This window comes from Semicossyphus pulcher, unplaced genomic scaffold (assembly GCF_022749685.1).
Source record: "Semicossyphus pulcher isolate SPU_LCO1_2020_fin unplaced genomic scaffold, fSemPul1.0.p SCAF_19, whole genome shotgun sequence".
Classification (NCBI taxonomy): Eukaryota; Metazoa; Chordata; class Actinopteri; order Labriformes; family Labridae; genus Semicossyphus; species Semicossyphus pulcher.
In genome coordinates this window covers 12772218-12795397 of record NW_027211692.1, presented here as the reverse complement: position 1 = coordinate 12795397, position 23180 = coordinate 12772218, and the positions used below count along the sequence as shown (strand labels likewise).

The following is a 23180-nucleotide window of genomic DNA, read 5'->3' as shown; positions in this document are numbered from 1 at the left end:
TGTAATTAGAAATTCTTTGCATATCCACAAGCTGAGGGGAGTGGGGGTGGGGGGGGGGTGGGGGGGGGGGTCAGAGGACATGGTCAGCAGGAGTGACGCCTCGGGAGCAGCCAGGGTTCATTGTGTTGCTCAAGGTCACTTCAACAGCAGATGTGTATGCACATTGACACTGTAACCAGTGGGCTGCCCTGCTGCAGCAAGGGCCGCTCTGGATTAACTGCCGACAGTGTTATTTGAATAACTAATGTGATTAATATCTATAAAGCAAAGACAGGCCTTAAATGAGACCTGCAGGCCGATTATTTTATTGTAATGATTATAAACTAAAAGAATCAGGAACTTACCATGTGTGAGTCCACTCCATCTTTTCTGAAATGTCCAAGTTCAGCAGGTCCTCAGCAGCCTCGCTTTGTTGCTGAGGATGAGTTTGTACACCTAAACCACACTTTTACTAAAGAATAACATAAAACAATTATCAATAATGAATCTCTAATTTGTCGCAGTGACTCTTTTTAAATGCCTGATTAGATTTTAATGTTTGTTTTTTAATGTTTTAACAATTTAAACACATACATTTTACCTTGATTCTAATTCTAATTAATTACTAAAGGTTTAAATTTACATTTAACTTGATTTATCTAGAAATTCCCCTTCCTACACATCCATAGTAGAACAAAACGTATGCCCATCACTAGGATTACAAAACAAGTAAAAAACAAAAAAGGATGTAGTATCCTAAAATGACATGTACATTACTTCTTTTAATGTATTATATGTATTAATTAAATGTATGCCGTTTTAACAGACAAAAGGGACTGTGTGTAATTTAGCAGTTTCACAACAGAGCATTATGATGCTATGACAATATTCAAATAAGTAAATATGGAAAGAATCTTCCAATCGACTTTTATTTTCTTAATCTGACTGTCATGCGGATTTTGGAAGAGCATTATTATTGATTTAACGAATTAATAGTAGTTGGTATAAACTATTTTCTTGAACAGCTCAGAGAACACGTTGGTCGTTACAGCTCTCCTGGTGGGATTATTTTCCTCTTTAGATATGGCTTCCAAGTCGCCTCCTGGCATTATTTTTGTATGATCTTTGCTCTCCATAAAACATAATGATCACACAAACTACAGCATCAAACACGGACTCATCCTGCGCTCACAATTTTATGTATTTCAACCTTATATTAAAACGAAGTGTAATTTAAAGCCAGTTTGGTTATTTACCTGTAATATCTGTATGTTGATAAAAAGCTATTTAAGCAATTATAATGGCGTTATTAAGGCAACACTCCTGTAGACTGACTCCGTTCCGTGTTCCAGCTGTTACCGTGCCGTGAGTGGAAGTAGTCCAGTCCGGGTGTTCCAGCCGCCCGGTCCTCTCCACTGAACTCCAACCCCCGCGCTCTCTATCAGCATCTCATTCCTGTCTCAATATGTCTCAAGATGGCGGCCAATGCAGGATCGATGTTTCAATATTGGAAGCGCTTTGACTTACAACAACTACAGGTCAGTTGAACCTCTCTTTAAACCGTCTAGCCCTCTGTTCGCTTAGGCTGCCTTGTGTCTTTCGGCCGCTGTGTTTTGTGTTTTTTCCGCGGCCGCCTCGTAGGTGTTTCGGAAGAGAATTCAAGACCTCTTCCTCACATTGATGAAAGTGGCTCTCTCGCTGATCAGAAATTGATCCTCTTTGTTCAATTCAACATCGATCGGACACTGCAACTGGGCAAGCCGGGGCGACGCCGCGGGGATGCGCTGAAATAAAAACAAAACGGCGGGGCTTTGGCGGAAAGCTTTCGGTCAGCTATCTTTATTGCGTGTTCTTCAACTTTTACTGGAGCGAGTAGCCGTAGTTAGCCCGACGCTTTAGCCGCTGTAAGGTTGGATAATTTGGGGGAAAAATAAGTGCGACTCATTATACGGTGGCGCTGTGGTGACACCAGCCGTTGAGACGGGCAGCTCAGACACACAACAGCGCTTTTACTCGTGTTTTTTCTGCTTTTAACTGTCAATTCGGTAAGTTTATTTGAACGCGAATGGAAACATTAGCAGGTTAACGGCTAACGGTTTTGAAGCAGTTTAAATTGAAGTCGTCCCGGTGATTGTCGTTGATGAACTCGGCCGTTTTTTTTCGCTGTTTCTTCTGACGGCAATTATACACAGTGAGGTTTTTACAGACATTGCCACGTCTGAGAAAGTGGACTGGGACGGGACAGTGTTTGTTCACGCTGAGCAGTAAAATAAAATTGGTAGTAGAAAAATTAAAAGAGCATGACCTTGTTGATTATGATGAACTCCAGAAATGTCCCAGCCTCACGCGCGCGGCTAATCTCCGCGTGCACGGAGGAGGACATCCACGGCACAGTGAGGGATATGAGGAAAATATTGGGGCCTATTCAGTGTGTGAATATAGCCTGTGTATATTAGAGCGTGTTTGACCTATCACAAGACATGCAGACAATGGCACTGTTGTGTTTTCCCGTGGCATGTAACGTGCATTGCTGAATTACAAATCACAATTTATGAATATTAGCAGTCTAGTCCTCGTCGCAATTAACATAAAACTGCATTATGTAGGCTAGACCCAATTGTTCATACATTATTTTGTGAATTGCTCAGGCTTGGGATTTAAACTTTTATTTAGGTCATGATGCCCCTATGAACTGGGTAGACAAAAGGACAGTGAACAAGTCTTCCCAGCGGGCTTTGTGTCGCACTTATGCCACATCATCAAGGCTTCACTTCTCCTATTTATTTGATCTGGTTTGGTCCTCCTACTCGTGCCCCCTTGTTCATGCATTATGTAAAAAAATTTGCTTTCTCTTTTCTTTCCTCACTATCTATCTCCCACCCCCTTCCTGCCTGCCTGCCTGCCTGCCCCCCCTCCCTCCCAATCTTCTCTCTCTCTCTCTCCCTCGCCTCCCCCTCCCCTCCTTTATCATTTTTTTCCCTCTCTCTTCCCTGGCCCTTCACCCTGCTTTCACCCATTTCGCCCTCTTAGAAGAACTGGTGTGTGTGTGTGAATTTGTCTGAGATCAGTCTTTTTTCGTGGATTGACTGCCAGCGCGGACAGTGAAGGCACTGCCAGCAGCCAGGACATGAAAAATGCATCGCATAAGTTTGTGATAAGGCCCTGGGTAATTATGGCAAAGGCCCCTATCACAAGCGATTAGTCAGGACAGTGAATCTGAGCGTGTGCAAAAAGCCTGGCGGTTGGCAGGCCTGTCTGCAGGATAGGAATCAGTCGGCGCTTGTGTGTGTGTGTGTGTGTGTGTGTGTGTGCAGAACTGCTCAGAACATTCACTGTCTATTATTGATGACATCTTATTTACTCTCCCTCCCACTGAGAGGCTCCTAGAGGAAAGCCTTCAGAGAAGAAGAACCTTTTTTTGTTATCCGGTTTTTGACGATAATGCGGGGTTAGTATGATATGATCATGGTCTACACATGGCCTTGTCAGCCAATTGCTTTCTCATTTGCTTCTCGCGTGTGATCGAACGGACAGCCTGCACTTAGATTCACAGTCTGTTTTGTCTGTGTGAGAGGCACCAGCAAAGGAATGTTTTCTCCCTTTTCTCTCTGTTTCTTTTGATGATGAAAATCCAACCCAAGCTAGATGTCAGTAGCTTTAAGCCATCATAGCGTCTATTCCTCAGGCTCCAAACTGCTGATGTTCATTAAAATCCTATTTGATCAGCGTGTCCCGTTCGCTGTGTGAGAAACTAGCTAGGTGGTTGTTACAGGACAGAGAGTGCTTTGAAACAGCACAGCGAGCTGTTAACTTGTCTTCTCCGTGTGCTTTTTTTTTTTTCCTCCTTTTTTTTTCTCCCCCCCCCCCCCCTCCCCACCATCACTACAAACACAAATTGGTGCAACAGTGATGCTTTTAGCAAGGTCTCGCACACTTGCAAAATGGATCAGTGATTCAGAGATGATGGCAGGGTGACAGTGAATTACAGATGGAGGAGGTTTTAACGTCTGTAATCCCTGTCCGTCCATTACAGAGTTGAGTTTCTTTAGAGGGGATCATCACTCTTCTCTCCTGTTGTTTTTTCCTTTTTTTTTGACCCAGTCAAGCAGTTTGCTGGAACATTGTGTTTCTACTTGGGAGCGACGAGAGATTGCGCTTCATTGCAGACAAGCCTTAATAAGATATGGGCAAATAGCTGAGCCTCAACCTATACTTTATTTTTTCCTTGTAAGCTCTGGAAATTAAGAACAGACCGTCCTGTTATACACAATTCCCAGTTTAGGCCTTAATAGCCTACATCTCACCTCATAACATTTCCTGGAACAAAGCAGCCCAGAGCCATTTTGAAAAATAGTTTACTATGTTAGCGTACAGCTAAATAGTGACTTAGAAAACTGATATAGAGCTCGTTCTTATTCAACACCTCCTAATGGGTAAATTTAGGAAAAGGCTTTTGTAAGTTGATCCTGGAGCTGTGGTCAGAGGCAACCTGAGTGGTTTAAATCTCTCAGCGACTGGCCCGCTGTTGTCTGTAGGAGTTTTAGTGTTAATTTATGAGCTGGTTGTCTGAACTCACTGGTGGGATATTTTTACCCCTCTGTTGCTGCACAGGCTGGGGGAGCAAAGAGGAAGGGGGCATCACGTCATGCTTTTACTGTAGCCAACCGCTTCTCTGCCCAGTGACAAAACCTGGCATTGGGACTGAGGTTTCACTGTGTGTCGGTGGGTGGTGAACGACTAAGCATGAGTCAGAGAGAGAGGGACGAGTGCATGTCAGGTCTCCGGTCTGCCCTCGGTCTGCTTTGGTCAGAGCCGTGTCGTCTCACTTTCTTAGAGGTTATCCGTGTGGACGGTGCGCTCCGTACGACTGAGAGGAATGTGCAGTTCTCTTCATCCACCTTATCAGGAGCTAATTCCCAGCCGAGGCCCTTACTCCCAAACTCTTCAGTGATTTAGTGTACGTCACACTCAGGATCAGTTTCTCCACCCTCCCCCCGCTTCCAGGAGCGTCTACAGCAGACCCACTTTGTCTGCTTTTAAACCGAAAAGAGTAAATATTTAACTCTGCGAAAGTCTATATCAGAATATTTAATTTTTACCCTGTGTGGTAAAAGAAATTTTGCCCAATGCGGTCTGATGTTTGAACAAAAGATAAAAAGCATTAAACAGAAGTCTAAAAATAGTGGTGCCCAAACAGATGGAGTCAGCAGCTCTTAATGCCGGCTTTATGCAAAAGTGTGTGAAAAACAGACATGTTTCCTGAACGCGTGGAAGTCTCTGCTTATGGTGAAAATATTGCATGAATCTGTTTTTGTTTTCACAGTTTTTTACTTTACATTGAGCTACAGTAAAGTATGTCATGTAGCTGCATTTTATTTGAACCGCCTGTAGTAAGATGATCTTCATTTCCCCTGAGGCTTAAAATGCAAATATTGTAATATGAATCGATAAAATACTAGGACAGTAAATATCCTGGTCATACTATATGGTAGAATCATCAAGTACAGTGAGTTTGTTTGCACAGAGAAAACTGTTTTTATTGTTGCTGTTCCATTCACAAGTGTAAAACATTATATATAATATATACAGATTATATACAGAGAAATGCCTGAAAAACTGGGACGCTACAAAGACAGTACAAAGAGTTTTTGTTGCAGTGACTTTTATGTGTTCTCACACTTTGAAATGAATCATCACAACTGATTTCACAAAGGACTTTTTATAAGCTGTTCAAATTAATTAAGCTGCTGTGTTCCTTCACAGGCCGAACGTAGACATCACAATGAAATAGAGGCACCTCCTTTTTTTTTTTTACTTCCTTTAGTGTCTAGCTTCTCTAAAATATACTGCTTTTTAGTCTTGAAATTGTTTGACAGCCAATATTTAAATATGTATTTTATGTTTACATGCTAAATGGACTGTACTTATATAGTCCTTTTCTAGTCCTCCGACCACTCAAAGCACTTTTCCACTACATGTAACATTCACCCTTTCACACACTGATGGCAGAGGCTTCTGTGCAAAGTGCCAATCTCCAATCAGGAAGTAACTACATTCATACACCGAAGGCTGTGGGAGGTCTTTCGGAGCAATTTGGGGTTCAGTATCTTGCCCAAGGACACTTCGACATGTAGACTATAGCAGTCGGAGATCAAACCACCAACCTTCCCACTCTACCACTGAGCCACAGCTGCCCCAATCCACACCTAAATACAGTCATAGTAACTTGTTTTAATGTATCGGTATCGTGTTCCTTTGCCTTATAAACAACAAAAAAAGCAGCTCTTCAGTTATGTTAATATTCAATCAAACTTTATTGTTCCTTAAAAATGTGACAGAAATATTGGATATTACTCCCAATCCAGTAATAACTCTCACTATATAATTTTAACATTTCCCACCACATAACACTAAAATACTTCAATACAACTACACAAAACTTCCAGCCAACAACCAGCAGCCACAGCACAACATGGGGCCAGTTTCCAGAGACCTATTTTCAAGTGGCAGGCATTATTTACAGACCCACTTGGAGTCTCTCTCTCACCTACAGCATCATAGAGTTTCAGCGTATCTCATGACAGAAGCATCCATTATTCTGCTGCTCTGTATTCCTGCAGAGAGAGCTTCAGTGACTGGACACTTCTCTTCAGGCTCACTTGTGAATATCCTGGCTGTTTCCTCTTCAGGACGGTGCCCACTATACTTGATTTTTAAAAAAAAAACAACCAGGAGTACACTGGAAACAGTGCCTCCAAGGCCGATGTAATCTTGTATAGTCTATTGTTCATGTTGTAATATTAAGCCCAGGTTTTCAGTAAACACAAATCTTCCACTCCTAAGGGAGAAACGTCTGTTCTCGACAGTAGATGACTGGTAAAGTAAAAATACACATGCATGGAATTGCAGAGCAGAAGTGAGCTTATATCTAACCTAGTTGCCATTCTCTCTTGTTGCTTTTGTTCTTATCTTTTTAATTGTCTACCACGTACTTTCACACCTTCTTTAAGGTGATTTAATATAAAATGTCAGCTTTTTATTAAATAGTCAATACCTGTTAGTTTACAGTGGTATGGCCTACAAATACTTAACCGTATTGATTTTTCTATATTGAAAATGGTCAGACAACATATGTTTCCCAGCGTGATAAAGGAGCAGTATTGAGCGATTAATCTGCAGATTATCGTCTTGATTAATTGCGATTAGTTTGGTCTTCTAAAGGGTCAGGAAATATTAAAATTGCCTGAAGTCCAAGATGACATCTTCATGTTTTCTCTGACTAATGCGAAACAACAAAAAGATTTGGTTCACAATGATTTCAAACACAGAAAATCCTCCTAACAGAAGAGCTGCGAGCCAAGCCTGTTTGGCACTTTCACTAGAAAAACAGTTAATCAATTGTCAAAATAGCTGATGTTTAATCTTCTGTCCTTTTGAGTAATTCATTTTTATTTCTCAGCAATACATCAGTCTCCTGTATTTTCCATTCTCTGGAGTCGCTTTACACATTATACGTGCAGAACATGAGGATTAGAGCGAAGTGAGGAAACCTAAGAAATGTGCGGTGAGAATAGCCTCTGAATAATGACAACTTTGGGTGAAAAACGGACTAAAAGCAACAGAGGAAATCTGAGCTTTTAAAAAAAAACTGATTGGCTCTGTAGGTGCAGATTTCTGATGACCCAGCAAGCTGAAGCCTGGATGAGATTTGCAGTATTTTTGAGGAGTTAAACAAGATGTTAACATGGAAATACAAACAGAGGCAATGGCCCAGAAAACGGGAGTCTTATTTCCACAAGGTACCACAATGTGATAATTTAGACCAACTGCAGACGGTCGCTCACACAGTGGGGGCCAGTGTTTGAAGCGTTTTCTGACAAGTTTGGCTGAGCGCACTGCTGAGTTTGAAGCTAACGCAGTGCCTCATTTTGTGTCCCTCTGAATGAAATTAGTTCCTGCGGCAAACGGCCCTGTGGCCTTCAGCGTCTGGTGCAGCCGAGCCTTTTGGTGAACCACTCGCCCTACCTAATTTTAGTGTTGTTTATCTCACTGTTATCAAGGAGTCTGCTGGGCTAAATAAGGCCTGAGGAAGGATCCTTACGTGTAGACCTCATCCCATGTCAACCCATGACTCCGGTATCAGTGTCCTGTTAGATCATTGACCACAGGTATTGAATTCTAATAGGCCTATTGGTGTGTCCTAATGGTCCAAGTATTGAATTATGATATTGGCATGGGCGGATGGCCTCAGGATTGAATTATGATATTGGTGTGCTGCAGGCTAATGGTTCTTAGTATTGAATTATGATATTGGTGCACTTTGATGGTGTAAGGATTGAATTATGATATGGCCTGCTATCTGCTAATAGCTCACTCTGTGTAATTTTCAATGTCAATCACGGCTTCGGTTGCTCGATCCATTGCGGGCCTTCAGGCTCGACTCATCAGTCACATCAGATGGGAGCTGTATTCAAACTTTAGCCTCAGTTCTCGCTCCAATTTCTGTAACTCATGTGCTTTTGTCTTGTTTTAAATCCATCTAAGAGTTTGTTATTTTATTATTCCTAAAAAAAAAAGCCTTCACTGCTGTTTATGTCTTGTATCACCTTGTAAATCCCCTCGTTTTCCTTTTAAAATATGGATGGAACAAACTTTCACGTCATCCTCACAGCTATAAGTCGACGATGGCGTAATGTGTGTGCGGATCTGGCGTTTTCAAAAGTAATGGATTCATAATAGCTCTAATTCAGAGCTAACTTCATTTCTCTAAGTGTCCACACCTTTTTTTCGCTGTGTTTATGTTGAGCTCATTCCCCGTTTTGGTAGTTTAAAAAGCAACCGGAGCTGCGATGGTCCTGCTGCCAGCTCACAGAGTAAATGGACGGCCTGCTTCTGTGTCAGCCCTCTAAAAATAACACAGACTGCTGGCTGGGCTCAGCAGAAAACTACCACCGATTATGATGATTCAACTACCCTGTATTCACAGGTGCGTGTGTGTGTGTGCGCGTGCGTGTGTGCTGGATGGGGGCGGTTTATGCTTAACAAATTGTACTCTGCATTCGGTGAGATATTCACTGGTCCAGTTTTACGTTGTAGACCGGGGAACTTTGCTCAGTTGGAGGAACTGGTTAGGAAATGTGCAACCTGAGGGACCTAAAAATCATTAATATAATAATTAAATTAGATTGATTATTAATCTTGCACCAGACAGAGCCTGTGCAGTTATTATAGCAGGGTGCTAGAAGTTAAATCTATTCAATCGGCTGGCTTTTGTCCACTCAAACATGGTAAGTTCCATGTAAATGACACAGTCCTGTATCTGCGAAATTCATTGGACGTCCTCAGACGGTACCTTAACCTCCCCCTGACCTTTGACCTGAGCAGCTGTCATACTGGAGCCAGGGTTCAGAGGTGGTCTGACCCCGCAGTCCTCGGTGTGACCTGGGCTGTCTGACTGGTCTAACCTTTAAAGCTAACGGATGATGACTTTACCATCTGTCTTGCCTTTTAACAAGTCTAGCCTCCTTGAACTTGAACTTGTTCGGATGTGGAAAGAAAAAAAAGCAACAACTCACAAGATAAAATTGTCTCTTAATTAGCCCAGACTGTTTCCTTATAATTATGCATTTGTTTTATTTTGAAAAGATGCCCAAATGTGAAGGTAGAAGTACTTAAGTTTATACAAGTGTGTTTGTGAATAAGTTGTGAGCTCCTGTTTGAGTCGTCAGAGATTTAAAAGCGTGTTCCTGGATGTACACTGCTAAGCTCTCCAGCCTGCTGTCTCACTTTTAAAAGTAAGAGTCGTCCTCTTGAGGAAAGGAGAAGGGGGGAAGGGACGATGTGTTTAGTAGACACAAGCTCATCCGCTGACTGCTGTCTGACCCTGAGTTCAGCGGTATGGTTATTAATAGGCCCAGAGGCCTCAACTTCCAGGAGGCCTCTCTGATCAGCTCCAGATGTGGAATGAGAGAGGACAATTCCGCGTTAGCCGATCCATGTTTCACATGAAGCAGAAAGAAGCGAGATCGGCATTTGGTGAGACTGATAAAGAGCGAGGGAGGAAGGGAGGGACAGGAGACCTTTCCACAGCAGGAGTGTGTTTTGTGAGTCTTTGTTTTCATGTGTGAGTGTGTGTGTGTGTGTTTTCCGCGTTTATTACACACTCTGCCCTCAGACCAAAAGACCATAAAAACGTATGGCATCACCATGGTGACCATAATAACTAGCTATAAAACAGCGTGTAAACTGTGAAATAAGACAAACAGACCAGAACAGCCCTGACTGGCTGGCTGGCTGACTGAATGGCTGCCTTCCGCCATAAAACTATTTGAGAGCCAGACTGAAGGAATGCCTTGGAGGCTGCTGTGGCTGTCACGACACATGAAAGGATTAGGCTCTGTGTTTTATCTCCTCTTTATCTGATGGTAATGGATAAGCTGAGTGTAGCCTATCATCTGACGCTTGGGCCGAGGGTTTGATGTTTTAGTAGGGTGACGGTTTGTTGAGTTGACCGCTTTGGTCTATTGATTGCTGTTTGATGGTTTTGATATGTAGGCTGTGTGGAACAGGTCAAGTCTTTTATGCAGTGAAGGCTCCAAATAGCTTTTAGCTGTCCTTCACTCCCCCCCATTACTCTAGTGGTTCGTTTGATGTTTGGATCAATCAATAGAAAGAGCCTGAGCTCTTACACATGCTCCATCCTACTTCCCACTGAGCTCGACTCCTCTTCCTTCATTGTGCATGGCTTTATATCACATTCTCGCAACACAGAAAAAATGATATAATTACAACCCATTACGTAGCCTAATGCAGGCTAATTATTCTGTCATTACAGTAAGGATTAGCTATGCTCATTCTCTCGTTCGCACTGTGTTTCTCTGCCTCTGAAAACTCGTGCAAGCAGAGCAGAAAAGTCTTACTCATAAAGGCTGAGTAAGACTCAGCCCCGGGACACGCTCTGTTGACGCTGATCGTATAGACCATGGGTGTCAAACTCAGTCAGGAGGATAGAACATGCTAGAAAATAGTGACAGCATGGGCTGGACACATTAAAAGAGTCGAGTTGTATCTAACCTAATGAGGCATTTTTGATATATGCTTTTGATGTACATGCGTAGAAGTCAACACGCTGCTTTTATAGACTATGGCACAACTCCTGCTGATGTGTCATCATCAGGCGTCTAGAAAATTACTGGATACAGCAGATAGACATGGCTAAATTAAAACGTGGAAAAGGGCATCATGCAGCGCTGGGACTTAATGTACCAGAGGCACATGAGAGCGATGCAGACTTTTTTTTCCCCACTGTCCTGTAACAGCGCCAATAGCATGAAGCTGCTTGTAGCCCTTAAATGGAAGGCTAAGTGAATTACAACAAATCAAATAGGCTAACGAATTGAGAACAGATCAGATCTTAACGAAATTAGCGCAACTTTGAACACCGCTCCATTGTCAGGGTTCAGAGACTTTCTAGGCCAGAATGACTCGCTCGCACACGAGCGGACATGATGATTGGATGTCTGCAGCATTGCCAGCCTGCACCTGTGACCCTGTCATTATTCACTGATGGTTACTCGCATTTGATGTCATATAAACTAATAGCAGCGGTGTCAATTGTTGCCCGAGTCCTTGAGAGCCAGGCCTGTGCCGTGCATGTGCTCCAAGGCCTGGAGAGCTCCACTCTCCTCCCAGACTTGATTAATCCCTATCGCCCCTCTCCACGATCGCAGTTTCCATTTTTTAGTCTGTATCTGTGCACTCATCCCCTCCCCAATCTCCTCTCACTGGCACAGAATGGCTTCCTGGCAGAATGGAGGCATTAATTCAGGGATGAGAGGTGTGATACTCTCTCCCTCTCTCTCTCTCCTTCCCTCTCTGGTTCTCTCTCTCTCTCTATATCTGTGCTCTGTTTGTAATGCGTGGCCTTTATCGTTGCCGAAACAGCTCACTACCCTCTGATCCTATCTCAGATCTCAATATCCTCGCCGTTCCACCCTGTAAACGCAGGGATGAAAAATCTTGCCCTTTCACCAATGCATTACACCCTCCTACCATACCGCAATACCCCTCTCCTCCCATTGCGCCCTCCACACCACTCACCCTTCGTGACACAAGCCTCCAGCTAAATTCGAACGCTGCAAAATGAGACCGAAGTGAGCTGCACTTCCTCAGTGCCAGAAACCATCGTAGTCTCATTATATTTGTATTTAGGCTCAGGCCCGGCCTCTGAAACCCCCCTTGTCAGACAATAGGTCGGGCAAAATAATGACTGGCTCTCAGTGAGCTTCAGGAGAGTTAAGGCATGGATGTTGGGGAGATAAAACAACAACCAGTCTCTCAGCAGAGGAACATGGATCAATACAAACGAGGCTGCGGTGTAAAAAGGCTGTTTTTGATCCAGGCTTGCGTCAGCGTCAGCGAGGTGAGTCTTGACAGCTCCTGTGCTGTTGCTAGATATGGATCTGTGTTCAAAAAAAGGAGCAAAACGCTCAGGGACCACAAGCATCTTGTTAGACTGTGGAGAGTGGTAGGTTGACCCGCCGCCCCCCAACCGCTCTGCACACAAACACAGTTGCACAAACACACACACACAAAAGTGTTTTTAGGCCTCAGTTGTCACAGTGAAACTATTGTGTTAGCTTGTGGTTAAGGAAACTTTGTGGCTTCGACTCCAATGGGGGAGAGTAAAAGCAAAAACGGAGATTCAGGAGGATGTGACTTGCGTCTTCAAACCTGGTGCGGTTTGTGAAAACGGCGTCTGCTGGCACAGTTAAACTTGTGCACCTCTGCTATGTGGAAGGCAGACAGGCAGCCAGGATCGCAGTCTCTTATCTGTGCTGCTGTTGTGCTGTGTTTTGAGGGGGCGTGCCTGTGATCTGTGATCATGTACCGTGTCGTTGTAGCAAGCGTGGCTGTCGCTCCTGACTGAGCCGCCACCCCACGACTCCACCCCCCCCACCCCCACCCCCCCAAACACACACACATACACACACACAGTAGGTTTGGCATACAGAACAGTCAGCCGCATAGGAGGAGGAACGCTGCGAGGGGAGATGGAGGGGGGGGGGTGTTTCAGAGGTAGGCCTCGTAGATTTCAGATAACACATCTTTCCAGACGCCTTCACTGTTTACTATCATAACCACATAACAGCCTCAGACATGTCAGAGATAAAAGGAAAGATTAGTGACTGCAGAGGCAGGACAGAAAACTTCATCTCCTAAACATCTGTGTCATGGAGCCAAGTAGAGGCTGAGAAAGGCTCCTCACACAGAAAAGTTTAATTTTAAATACTAGCCTCTTCTTCTGCAGTATGACTAATACAGTGTTTTTATTACTGAGATGAAGTGAATGTATTTCTGTCCGTGTCTCTCCAAGCCTGGCTTCAATTCAAGAGTGGTACTCCATTAGACTAATGTGTAAAACATGCGCTGAATGTGGAGCAGTTAACCTACATTGTGTTTGGACTAAAGGGGCAATGGCAGACTACTTGTCATGTGTGACTGCACACTCGCTGTAAACAAAGTGTTTCAAGCAGTTTCAGTCCCAATTATTCTCCAGAGAATGAGATCTGAGGTAAATCCTCGTGTTGTGCTCCTCCTCGGTGTGCACTCCCGGTCACCGTGGCGGCACAGACGGCTGCCGCGGATCGACTTCATACTGTGTACATAACAATAACTTTGTTGTCATTCCAGCAGACTATCTGTCTCGGCATCGTCGGAGCGTGAGGGCATAAGGAATTCCGCGAAGTTTTGATACCTCAATTAAAGTGCGTCTGTCTCCTGTTATCTCATTTAGTCTGCAGTCGATATGATTGGCATAATCAGACATGCCTGATTGGTGCCTCCCATTTAATTAATCAGTCTCACTGTATCATCACCTGTGGCTCATTAGAGTAATTAGAGCGAATTAGTCAGATAGAAGGCCTCTCTCTGCCTGCAGACGAGTGGAAGGAATTTCATTAGGAGAGATGAGCACACACACACACACACACACACACACCTTGGGTCCGATGGCCAGTCGTAATAGGATTTGTTTACCCGTGACTGTTATCGGTGATTAGTATTATTACCACAGTGGTAGGACGGAGAGATACTCATTTTCCTTTGGCCCGGCCTCCCTTCCTCGCTGCGAACACGGCTCACCGTGCCAAATTTCACTGCGGGAACATGTTAGCGGACTTCCTCTTTTTGAAACCGAGTTCAAAAAGAATGTGGAAAGACTGGGCTCCCCAAGTCACTGCAGCGGCCTGTCTGTGCACTCATGTGAGAGCTCACGCGTGTGGAGCAGCGTGCGGGAGGCTTCTTGGCCAAGTCGGTGTTGAAGTCTCTCTAGGGAGTGTTGGCAATCTGTTCCAATCGTCTTTACAGCTGACCAGACGACCAAATGAACCAGGACAGGGACTGCTGCTGTGGGCCAGTACAGCCAAGCCAAGCAGGGCTGTTACAGCAATCACACAGACATTACAGCCCCGCTTAATGCTCCCCTGCACACAACCATATTCCATCGTCTGCTGAACTAGACACTGCAGTCCTAACCAGCCACAGCCAGATTTAGAAATAGCAATAGAGCTAATGTGAGCGGTTAAATGAATTAATTCACCAGTAAATTAAACAGACTTAAAAAGTGAAACATTTCAAAGTCAGGCCAAGGAGAGCCACAGAGTGCTGACCCCGGAGACCGAGCCTGAAGGCCCGAGCGCAGGGCACACAAGTTCTCATGCATGTTGCTTGGTGCTCTGCTGTGCACTGCAGGCGCTGCATTAAAGCATCAACACAAGTGCTGCTATTTGAACTCTGCCAGTTTGAATTAATGACATTTCTTGTCAGTACATTAGTCATGTATTGTGATCTATAGACTCCACTAATTAGCATGTTTTTGGATTTTGTTAATTAGTTCCTTCATTCATGCTTTGGCTCCTTGTCAAACATGTTAATTTGGAAGGTTTATCAAACTAGCATGATGTCAATCATTGATGTCAGAGCTGATAGGAAGAAAATCCCCGTGGTATGCCAGATGGCAGAGCCCCTGTCGAGCAGCCTTGCCCGAAGTGAACAGTATTCCTCTCTAAAAGTTTGGAGCTTATGAAAGCCAACAGAATAGCTCAATTGCCTCACTGTTATTGGATGCAGCTTAATAAATTCCAAATAAATCCTGCAATAAATGACTCCTGGTTGGAAACTTTATTGCAACATAACTTGGACATGTCTGTCTCGCTAATTAGGGCTGTATTGGATGATGTGGATCATTGTTGAGTTGGAAAAAGCCATGTTTTCTGTGCCTTTGGCCACCCAGGCTGCGCACAGTGTTGCCGTTTGAGTTCACTGTCATGACTTTAGATGGACTGTGACAGATGCAATGACTCCAGTCAATAAATTATTATCATCTTTCTATTTAGAATCTATTAATCGGCTATCTTTAGTCGGGACACTAATAAATACTGTGATGTGGGAGCTCACAGGGATCTGGTAGCTGTACCAATTGGGAGCTGACAGACCTGACCGCAATTCAAACTGTTTCTTTATTAGGGATTGTGTCCATTGACAGTGTTTTTTTGCTCTGGCAGCGCCTATTTTCTATACAAAAGCTACGCAGTTCAGCGTTTTCAGCGCTAGGCATCCTCAGCGCAAAAACACCCTCTGTGTCAGCTATTTTTTGTCGCTGCACTCACAGCACTCTCAGTTAAAAAAAGTCCAACTTTTGGAACACCGCTGCGCTCGTCAATGCCACTTCTCCATCACCGACCGATCAAAATCAAGAAGGGGCGGGACTTACGATATCAACTTTGTTATCAACAATGGTGGAGGAGAAGCTTATCCTTTCATTTAGTCTAGTGCTGCTGCTAGGACACGTTTCTTTTCCATTTGTTTACGTTTTCTCTATTAAATTCCCCTGAATAAAAGGGATTATTAAGCATAAAAAGCAACTTGAAACAGACTCAACGGTCAATACCAAGGGAAGCGGAAGGGCTACCAGACAACTTTTGTAACCTAGCAACAGTAAGCACTGCTGAGAAGCGCTCTGAAATTGAGGTTGTGGGCGCTGCCAGCGCAAAAAACGCTGTTAGTGGACACAGGCCCTTATTGAAACCCATAAAATCTCAGTGCTATTATCACCATTAGAGGAAGTTGAATACTATGCTGATGTTAATGTACGGAGAGATTTTCCAGAGGAGACAAAGAAAGTGCGTCTGACACCAAGAGCACAAGGTTTTGCTGTGTAGAAATATTTCAGTGGAAAAAGTGTGTCCAACAGTTTTTCGGTTCAAGTCTGTTTTTATTAACTGAAAAACCTTCAACTTCAGCCTCTAAAACAACATCTTTTGTGTTTCTAGCATGAGTCTGCACTTCTCTACCATGCAAACTGACCACAGATCAGTCCAGTTTGTATCCTGCTAAGACCTTAAAAGACAGCCTAGCGTGCTTATATGTTGCTTAAAACGGAGCTAGTGTTGGCCTCCTAATGGTCAGTGAGATGTGATGTGTGTGAACAAGGGGCGGGCAGCGGGGATTGTGCACTTTCGGATGTTACGCTCTATCAGCAAGATGAGTGTAAAGTCTGCCCGTGTCTGCTGATGTGGGCACTGAGTTTGCTGCATAGTCAAAACCTGACTGTGTCTGAGGGTCCTTTTTCTTTTTTTTCAAACTGAGACCATGCCCATAATTACTTGCCCACTTGGCACTGAATCAATCCTCTTCCATGTGTGATGTGTTTATTTAGCTTAGCAGTGAGAATTTTTTTTGGGATGGGGATTTGGTAGCACATTGGGATATGTGAAGGGTTTTGGAAAGGGATTGGACAGAATCAAGGGCGTCAGGGATTGGCACATGACCTCTTAAAGCAGAGCCCCAGTGGAGGAGTGCGGGTATTTCAGTTTTACACAGAACTCACTAATCAATGTACAGGAATAGAAAGGCTTAGGAGCTGAATTCCTTTGATTTCTTTTGAGAACCGTATTTAGTTGAAAACAGATCCACCTGAACTTTAAACAGACTCATTTACATATCAAAGAGCACTATTGCAGATTTAATAAGGAGCTACAAGGTGTTTTATTTCAATTTAATAAGAAGCAAAATGAACTGTGCATTTACTACTAGCTTTAAAACAACTATAACATAAAGTGTGAAAAGTAATGGTTTTGTCATATAGTGAAAAGGTTACATCCTTATTGCTATAAACATATAGCTAAAACATATAAGCAGTGTTTTAGATGCGATTTTACATTATTATGCAAATTAAACAATGCAATATTTTTTTTTAAATGAACTTACTTAAACTTTATATTGCAAGGTACACACTTAATTGTGTCCTGAGGTGCATCAAACAAATCTGTACTAGTATTTTATTTTGATGTTAATTGATTTTAATGGCAAAGTTAATATGACAACAGCAATATTTATTCGCTGGATGTCAGATCAGCCTTCCACCTGAAGTCTTCCATTGATATATTCAATTAAAAGGATTTAGTAAACACCTTATACATCATATTGTGTGATTAATATCTGCCTGTGACTAATATCTGTCACTATCTTGAGCCAACTGGGCTTTAGCTTCTTGTTTCTGTAGCTAATCTTTGCCAATATAATAAGTACACCTCTGTTCATGAACTAGAGCATTCATTTTTTGCAGTTTAGGAGGTGCAAGTTTTTTTTAAATTTCAACCTAATACGAAGCAAAATGAACTGTGCATGTACTACGAGCTTAAAAAAGAAGTGTGAAAAATAATAGTGTGATGAAGTGTAAATATTACGTCCCTATTGCTATAAACATGTAGCTAAAACTAAATAAGAGCCAAGCAGTGTTTTATAGCCAATTTGGCACTATAGGCTAATGCAAGATAAACTTCAATGCAATATTTTTTTAATGAACCTACTTAAACTTTATTCTGCAAGTTATTGCACTTAATTCTGTCCCAACGTGCACCAAACAAATCTGTACGCTATCCACCATAGATTGTATTTTATTTTGAAAGTAGGCTATATATCCGAATCACTACAGAAGGAGAGTTCTATATATTCAAATGAACTCAGTGTTTAATGGCAAAGATTGTATGATCAGCAGTAGGGGTGGAAATCGCAGGGTAACTCACGATACGATACGTGGCCCACGATATCGATAATATTACGATACAGCGATTCTGCCATAATTGCTATATGTCTGGTATATCTGGCTAACTTTTACGGCCAATTAATTTCCGTTCATGTAACCCTCATTCATGTCATGAGCGCCACCTTGAGGAGTCATGAAGTAGTGACGCGGTGAGTCAAAATCGCAGAGCGCCATATATTTGTAAACTAAAAGATCGATATTTGGCACCAGCCTATCGATTATTGTATTGCACGAGTCAGGACGGCGATAGGTTGCTGTATCGATATTTTGTCCCACCCCTAATCAACAGCAATATATTTTTTCACTGCTGGGATGTCAGATCAGCCCGCCACCTGAAATCTTCCACTGATTTATTAAATTAAAAGGATTTGGCAAAGTAAGCCTTAAGGCCTAATACATCATATCGGTGATTAATATCTGCCTGTGACTAATATCTGTCACTATCTTGAGCCAACTGGGCTTTAGCTTCTTGTTCCTGTAGCTAATCTTTACCAATATAATAATTACACCTCTGTTCATGAAGTAGAGCATTCATTTTTTTTGACAATTAATTTAACATGATTAAAATTTATTAGGTTCCTCCTTTTCATCAAGCGTTGCACAAGCTTCTGCACACGCTCGACTTCACTAACAGATAGTGCAGCTGCTCCATGGCCACGGGCAGACAGGCTGCTACATCAACTGCTCCATGGGCAGCGGGAGCAAGATGGCATGTAAGCAAGTGAGCAGTGTTTTTTTTTTGTTGTTTTTTTTTTCCAAACGTCCTGTGCTACTGCGTAAAAAAAAAAAATCCATCGCAGAGGACAGCGGACCGACATTTGTTATATATTTTTCACGGTTTGTGGATAAAACGAGACCACGGCTGGTCAGGGAATTAAACTTATTGCTGATGGGGGGGGAAAATCTCCTAATTAGTACTTGATCACACTTTGTCTTTAGAGGGTTGTGTTTTCTTGTGTGTGTGTGTTGGGGTTGTGGGGAGGTGGGCATGCGTGCGTGAGTGTGTTTTGGGACCTTGTCAGCAGACTGAGCCACAAGGGCCCCTGTGGTAATGTGTGTATTAAATGATTAGTGTGTTAGTTAGCATAACGGCCCTTCAGCAGCGTTTAATCACTCTCAGGGGTGGGCGGCCTCACAGGAGGTGGAAGGGAGGGGTGGGGAGGGGAGGGGGGGGAGACAAGGGGAGAGGCGGAGTGAAGGGAGAAGAGTTTTTTATTTTTTTAAAGGGAAGCGAAGAAGTACTGCTGGTTGAATGAGTGAGTGGATGATCTGCGGAGAGCGTACGGAAAAACGAGGGGGGAAGAAAAGGAGCGAGCGTGACAGAAGGCAAGAATCCAAGAGAAACATAATCCAGCAACACTCAGCAGAGAGATACAATCTTTACAAGGCCTGAACGCCTTGTTAATGTCAGCACTTGGCCCATCATCTGGAACACGTCCCATAAATAGCTATTAATAACAATGCAAAATGGATGTGGATAAAGGCGGGCCCTGCCTCAGACATGACAACACCGCTGTTGTTGATAATTGTGCTGTTGTTATGTGTGGGGGGGGAGGGGAGGGGTCGTGTGGTGCAGACAGTCAATAATTGTTGTGGACTGCGTGCGTGTGTACTAGTAGTAGTAGTTGTAGTCTATTGCTACAGAGGCTGTCATGCCCGACACAGCGGGGACTGATTGACTGACAGGCTGAATGGCTAAGCTATGTGCAGCGTGCGCTGGTAGCAGACAAACTACTGATGTAGACGAGTTTTCCTTGGCGGGACGTCAGTGTTGTGGTTCTGCTCTCTCTGCTTCACTGCGGCAACATACTGGCAAAGTTCAGTTGAGGCATGATGGGTAATGTGCAGCATAGCCAGACGGGTCAAGGAGTTTCCTGCCTTGTCTGAAACAGCTCCTGTCTTTTCATCCTGATGGTTATTGTGATGGAAACAGCAATAATAAATGTGATAAGTGTTCACTTCTCTTGCAAACAAACTAAGACATGTGTGTGTTTGTGTTGCAGAAAGAACTAGACGCCACCGCCACACAGCTTGCCAACAGACAGGACGAGAGCGAACAGTCCCGGAAGAAACTAATCGACCTGAGCCGCGAGTTCAAGAAGAGCACACCAGAGGTGAGTGCATCAGATATTCACAGACACGCACAGACACACAGCCGCGCATACATCCCCGCTCTTCTTCTGACAATCACTTTTTTCAGCCTCTGTGTTTTCTCCGCGTCTCTTCTTCCTCTTTGTAAACGTAACCGTGATTATTTACTGAGAAAGCAGGAGAAGGAGGAGGAGACGGCGCAGAGATGCGGGGCTCGGCTCCCAAAAATAGTCTCTCCATTAGTTTCCCTGAAATCCTAAAGAGACAAAACAGAAAACCCCTCAGGAGTTTGTATTATCTGACCTAGTTTTTTATGCGTGCAGAAAGTGTGGTCCGTGAGTGTGTGTGTGTGTGTGTGTGTGTGTGTGTGTGTGTGTGTGTGTGAGAGACGGCGAGAAAGGGAGAGAGAGTCGGAGCAAGAGGGAGAGAAAGAAAGAAGAGTGTGACAACACTACTAAGTGGGATCATGAGGGAATTCTGTCCTGTTCCTGTGTTCCCATCGCTCCTCCTGGGAATATTTTGTTTCATCTCCGTTACCAAGGCGACGCATTTTTAAACCACACAGCGAAAACAAAGTATTGTTGTGTTATTATTGGTAATGTCACCATGGTGAATTATTGATGGTAGAATGAATAATGCATGAAGCGGGTAGACGGTGGATAGAAAATCGTCAACTCTCGGCGGAGTTGACAGTAGGCCTATTATAGTTACCACAGGAGGAGGATTGTGACTATTGACTTCAGCTTGTAGCCCACCCAGTTTAGAGAATCATCCACCAGAGGAAACTCTACCTACATACAAAAGACGCTAATTTCTCTTTACCCTGCACACTCATCTCTAATCTGATTTCAGGTAGAACCACAAATCTAGCTGCACACACGGAGGTGGAGAGAGAGACGCGGAGAGAGGCACACAAAGAAAACATGCAGAGAAGCAGAGGCGCGCACACACAAACACACACCGAGGCAGATAGCCTAGATCACAGAACAGGACACACACATTCATCAGTGTAACAAGGCTGTGATTTAGGAAGGCTCCTCTGGCGTCTGTGTGGCCCCTGGCATCTCCCTGGTATGTGGAGGAGGAATCTGAGCCAGGCCAGACGAGCGACAGGATTCATTACAGGGCTGTAACGGGCTCAATAGGAATCAGCACTAAAAACTCCCGGCGTTCGGAGGTGTATGAGCATCAAGGCTGCCTACCAAACAGGCTGCTTCGTAACGTGTGATGGCCTGCGCTTGATTAAAAATGCCCCGATCGTCTTGTGCGCGTTCACGGAGCAGCTTTTTCTGCCTCCGTGTGTGTGCGGCTGTGTGTGTGTGTGTGTGTGTGTGTGGTTGACCAGCCTATAGAGCGGGCTGTCAGCTCTCTGTGGTCTGCAGCAGTCAGCGGAGATCACAGTCACATCAGATCAGACTGCATTAGGCTGAGCGGGAGTCCGTCTCTGATCCATTATTCAACAACCAGGAGACCGGCCCACGTTGACTGTGTCTAGTCTGCTGAGCTGTACTCGGCATGAACTGCACTCATGGTCTGCATAATAACACACACACACACACACACACACACACGCACACACACACACACAGGCTTTTGTAGCATTTTGAAAGTAGTGCAAAGAAATGCAGCGTGAAAACAAAGTTTTCATAATTCATTAGGACTGACACAGTGTTGCATTTTTTTCAGACTACATCTCACTGTGCCTCCTAAGTTGCCTGAATTATTCATCTACTTCTTAATTTCCTTTTCGTTCGTCAAGACTCCTCCACCGCACTGTTATAAAGTCAAGGGTGGGAATGGTTGTAAAATGTCCCAAAGATTGCTAGCCAGAGGCACTGGTAGTAAAACAACTTTGTGTGTGCTCGTGTGTGCGCGCGCACGCATGCACACACACACGTTTGTGTTTAGCTGCAGGGCAGACAGACAGCGAATGGGAGTTCCATACTCCCTGGAGGATTCCTCGGGCTGGCCTGTCTGCTGTCTGCCGGCAGCTCACACACCAGCCATCCATCTCCCGCTGCCTGCCCCCCCTTACACTCCCCTCGCTACACACACACACATACACACACAGAGATTGACCATGGTGTCTGTGTGCATTGTTATGTTATATGGTCATAAATCTTTAGAAGTGGAGGGGAGCAGTGGGAGGGGGGGCGGAGAGGCAGAGTGGACCAAAGGGGTTCAGGGCTCAGGTCCTGCCTCTGAATGTTATTTGAATGTGTTTGTTTTTTGGGGGTGCAGTTTGTGTTCAGTGAGTGTGTGTGTGCAAGCTTATCAAGCTGCAGTTGTATGTGCTAGTGCTGTCAAAATTGGACAAAAATGATGTTTGATTGTTCCTTATTTAAACATGAACATGCCTTTAAAAAAAATAACATACCTATACCTGTCTGTTATGCTCGGGGTGGGAATCTCTCTCTCTCTCCTGCCGGGCTGCGATTTGAATTCTCCACCATCTTTACCACACGGCACACGGTTGTTGTATTAGCTCGACTGAAGTTAATTATAAAAAGGGATGCACGATATTTTTGCCAATATCCGATATGCTGTTGTTTTCCAACCCTTGTTGCACATTGCCGATTCCGATATATCAGGCACATGTTTTTTTCCCACCTAATGGGTGGCCAAAAACTGCCATAACGCAGACATCTTGCACCCTTCTTCACGATTGACGGAAGATGCGTGGTGCATGCAGTGCGTGAGTTAATGTTGTAGCATTACGTCAAGCTTTTTTAGGAAATCATCGAGCTTTTAGGCATAATTAAAGCGTTTTATCGGCGGAAAATATCAGCAGAAATATCAGCATATCATCATTTTCAAGCTATTATCTGCAGATGCCGTTAACAGGCAGATAATATCGTGCATCCCTAATTATTAACGTGTAATGTGACGTTGTGTCTATTTTAAGATACACTGTGCGCACGCAGACATACGAGAACACGAAAGATCGCGCGAGACAGCCACGGTTTCACATTTTAATAACTGATATTTGAATTTAGAATATTTG

The 23180-nt window shown here is 43.8% G+C and overlaps 1 protein-coding gene across 2 annotated transcripts in view; it reads left to right on the top strand.

Annotated features, from left to right (window-relative positions):
- Window positions 1–1446: 1446 nt before the first annotated feature.
- cux1b (cut-like homeobox 1b) overlaps window positions 1447–23180 on the top strand; it is a 64505-nt gene continuing 42771 nt past the window's right edge. For both annotated transcript variants that reach the window (XM_069669134.1, XM_069669133.1), the window contains exons 1-2: window positions 1447–1517; window positions 20089–20199. In XM_069669134.1, coding sequence (XP_069525235.1) covers window positions 1455–1517; window positions 20089–20199 — 174 coding nt within the window. In that variant the 5' untranslated portion in view covers window positions 1447–1454. The remainder of the gene's footprint in view (window positions 1518–20088; window positions 20200–23180) is intronic.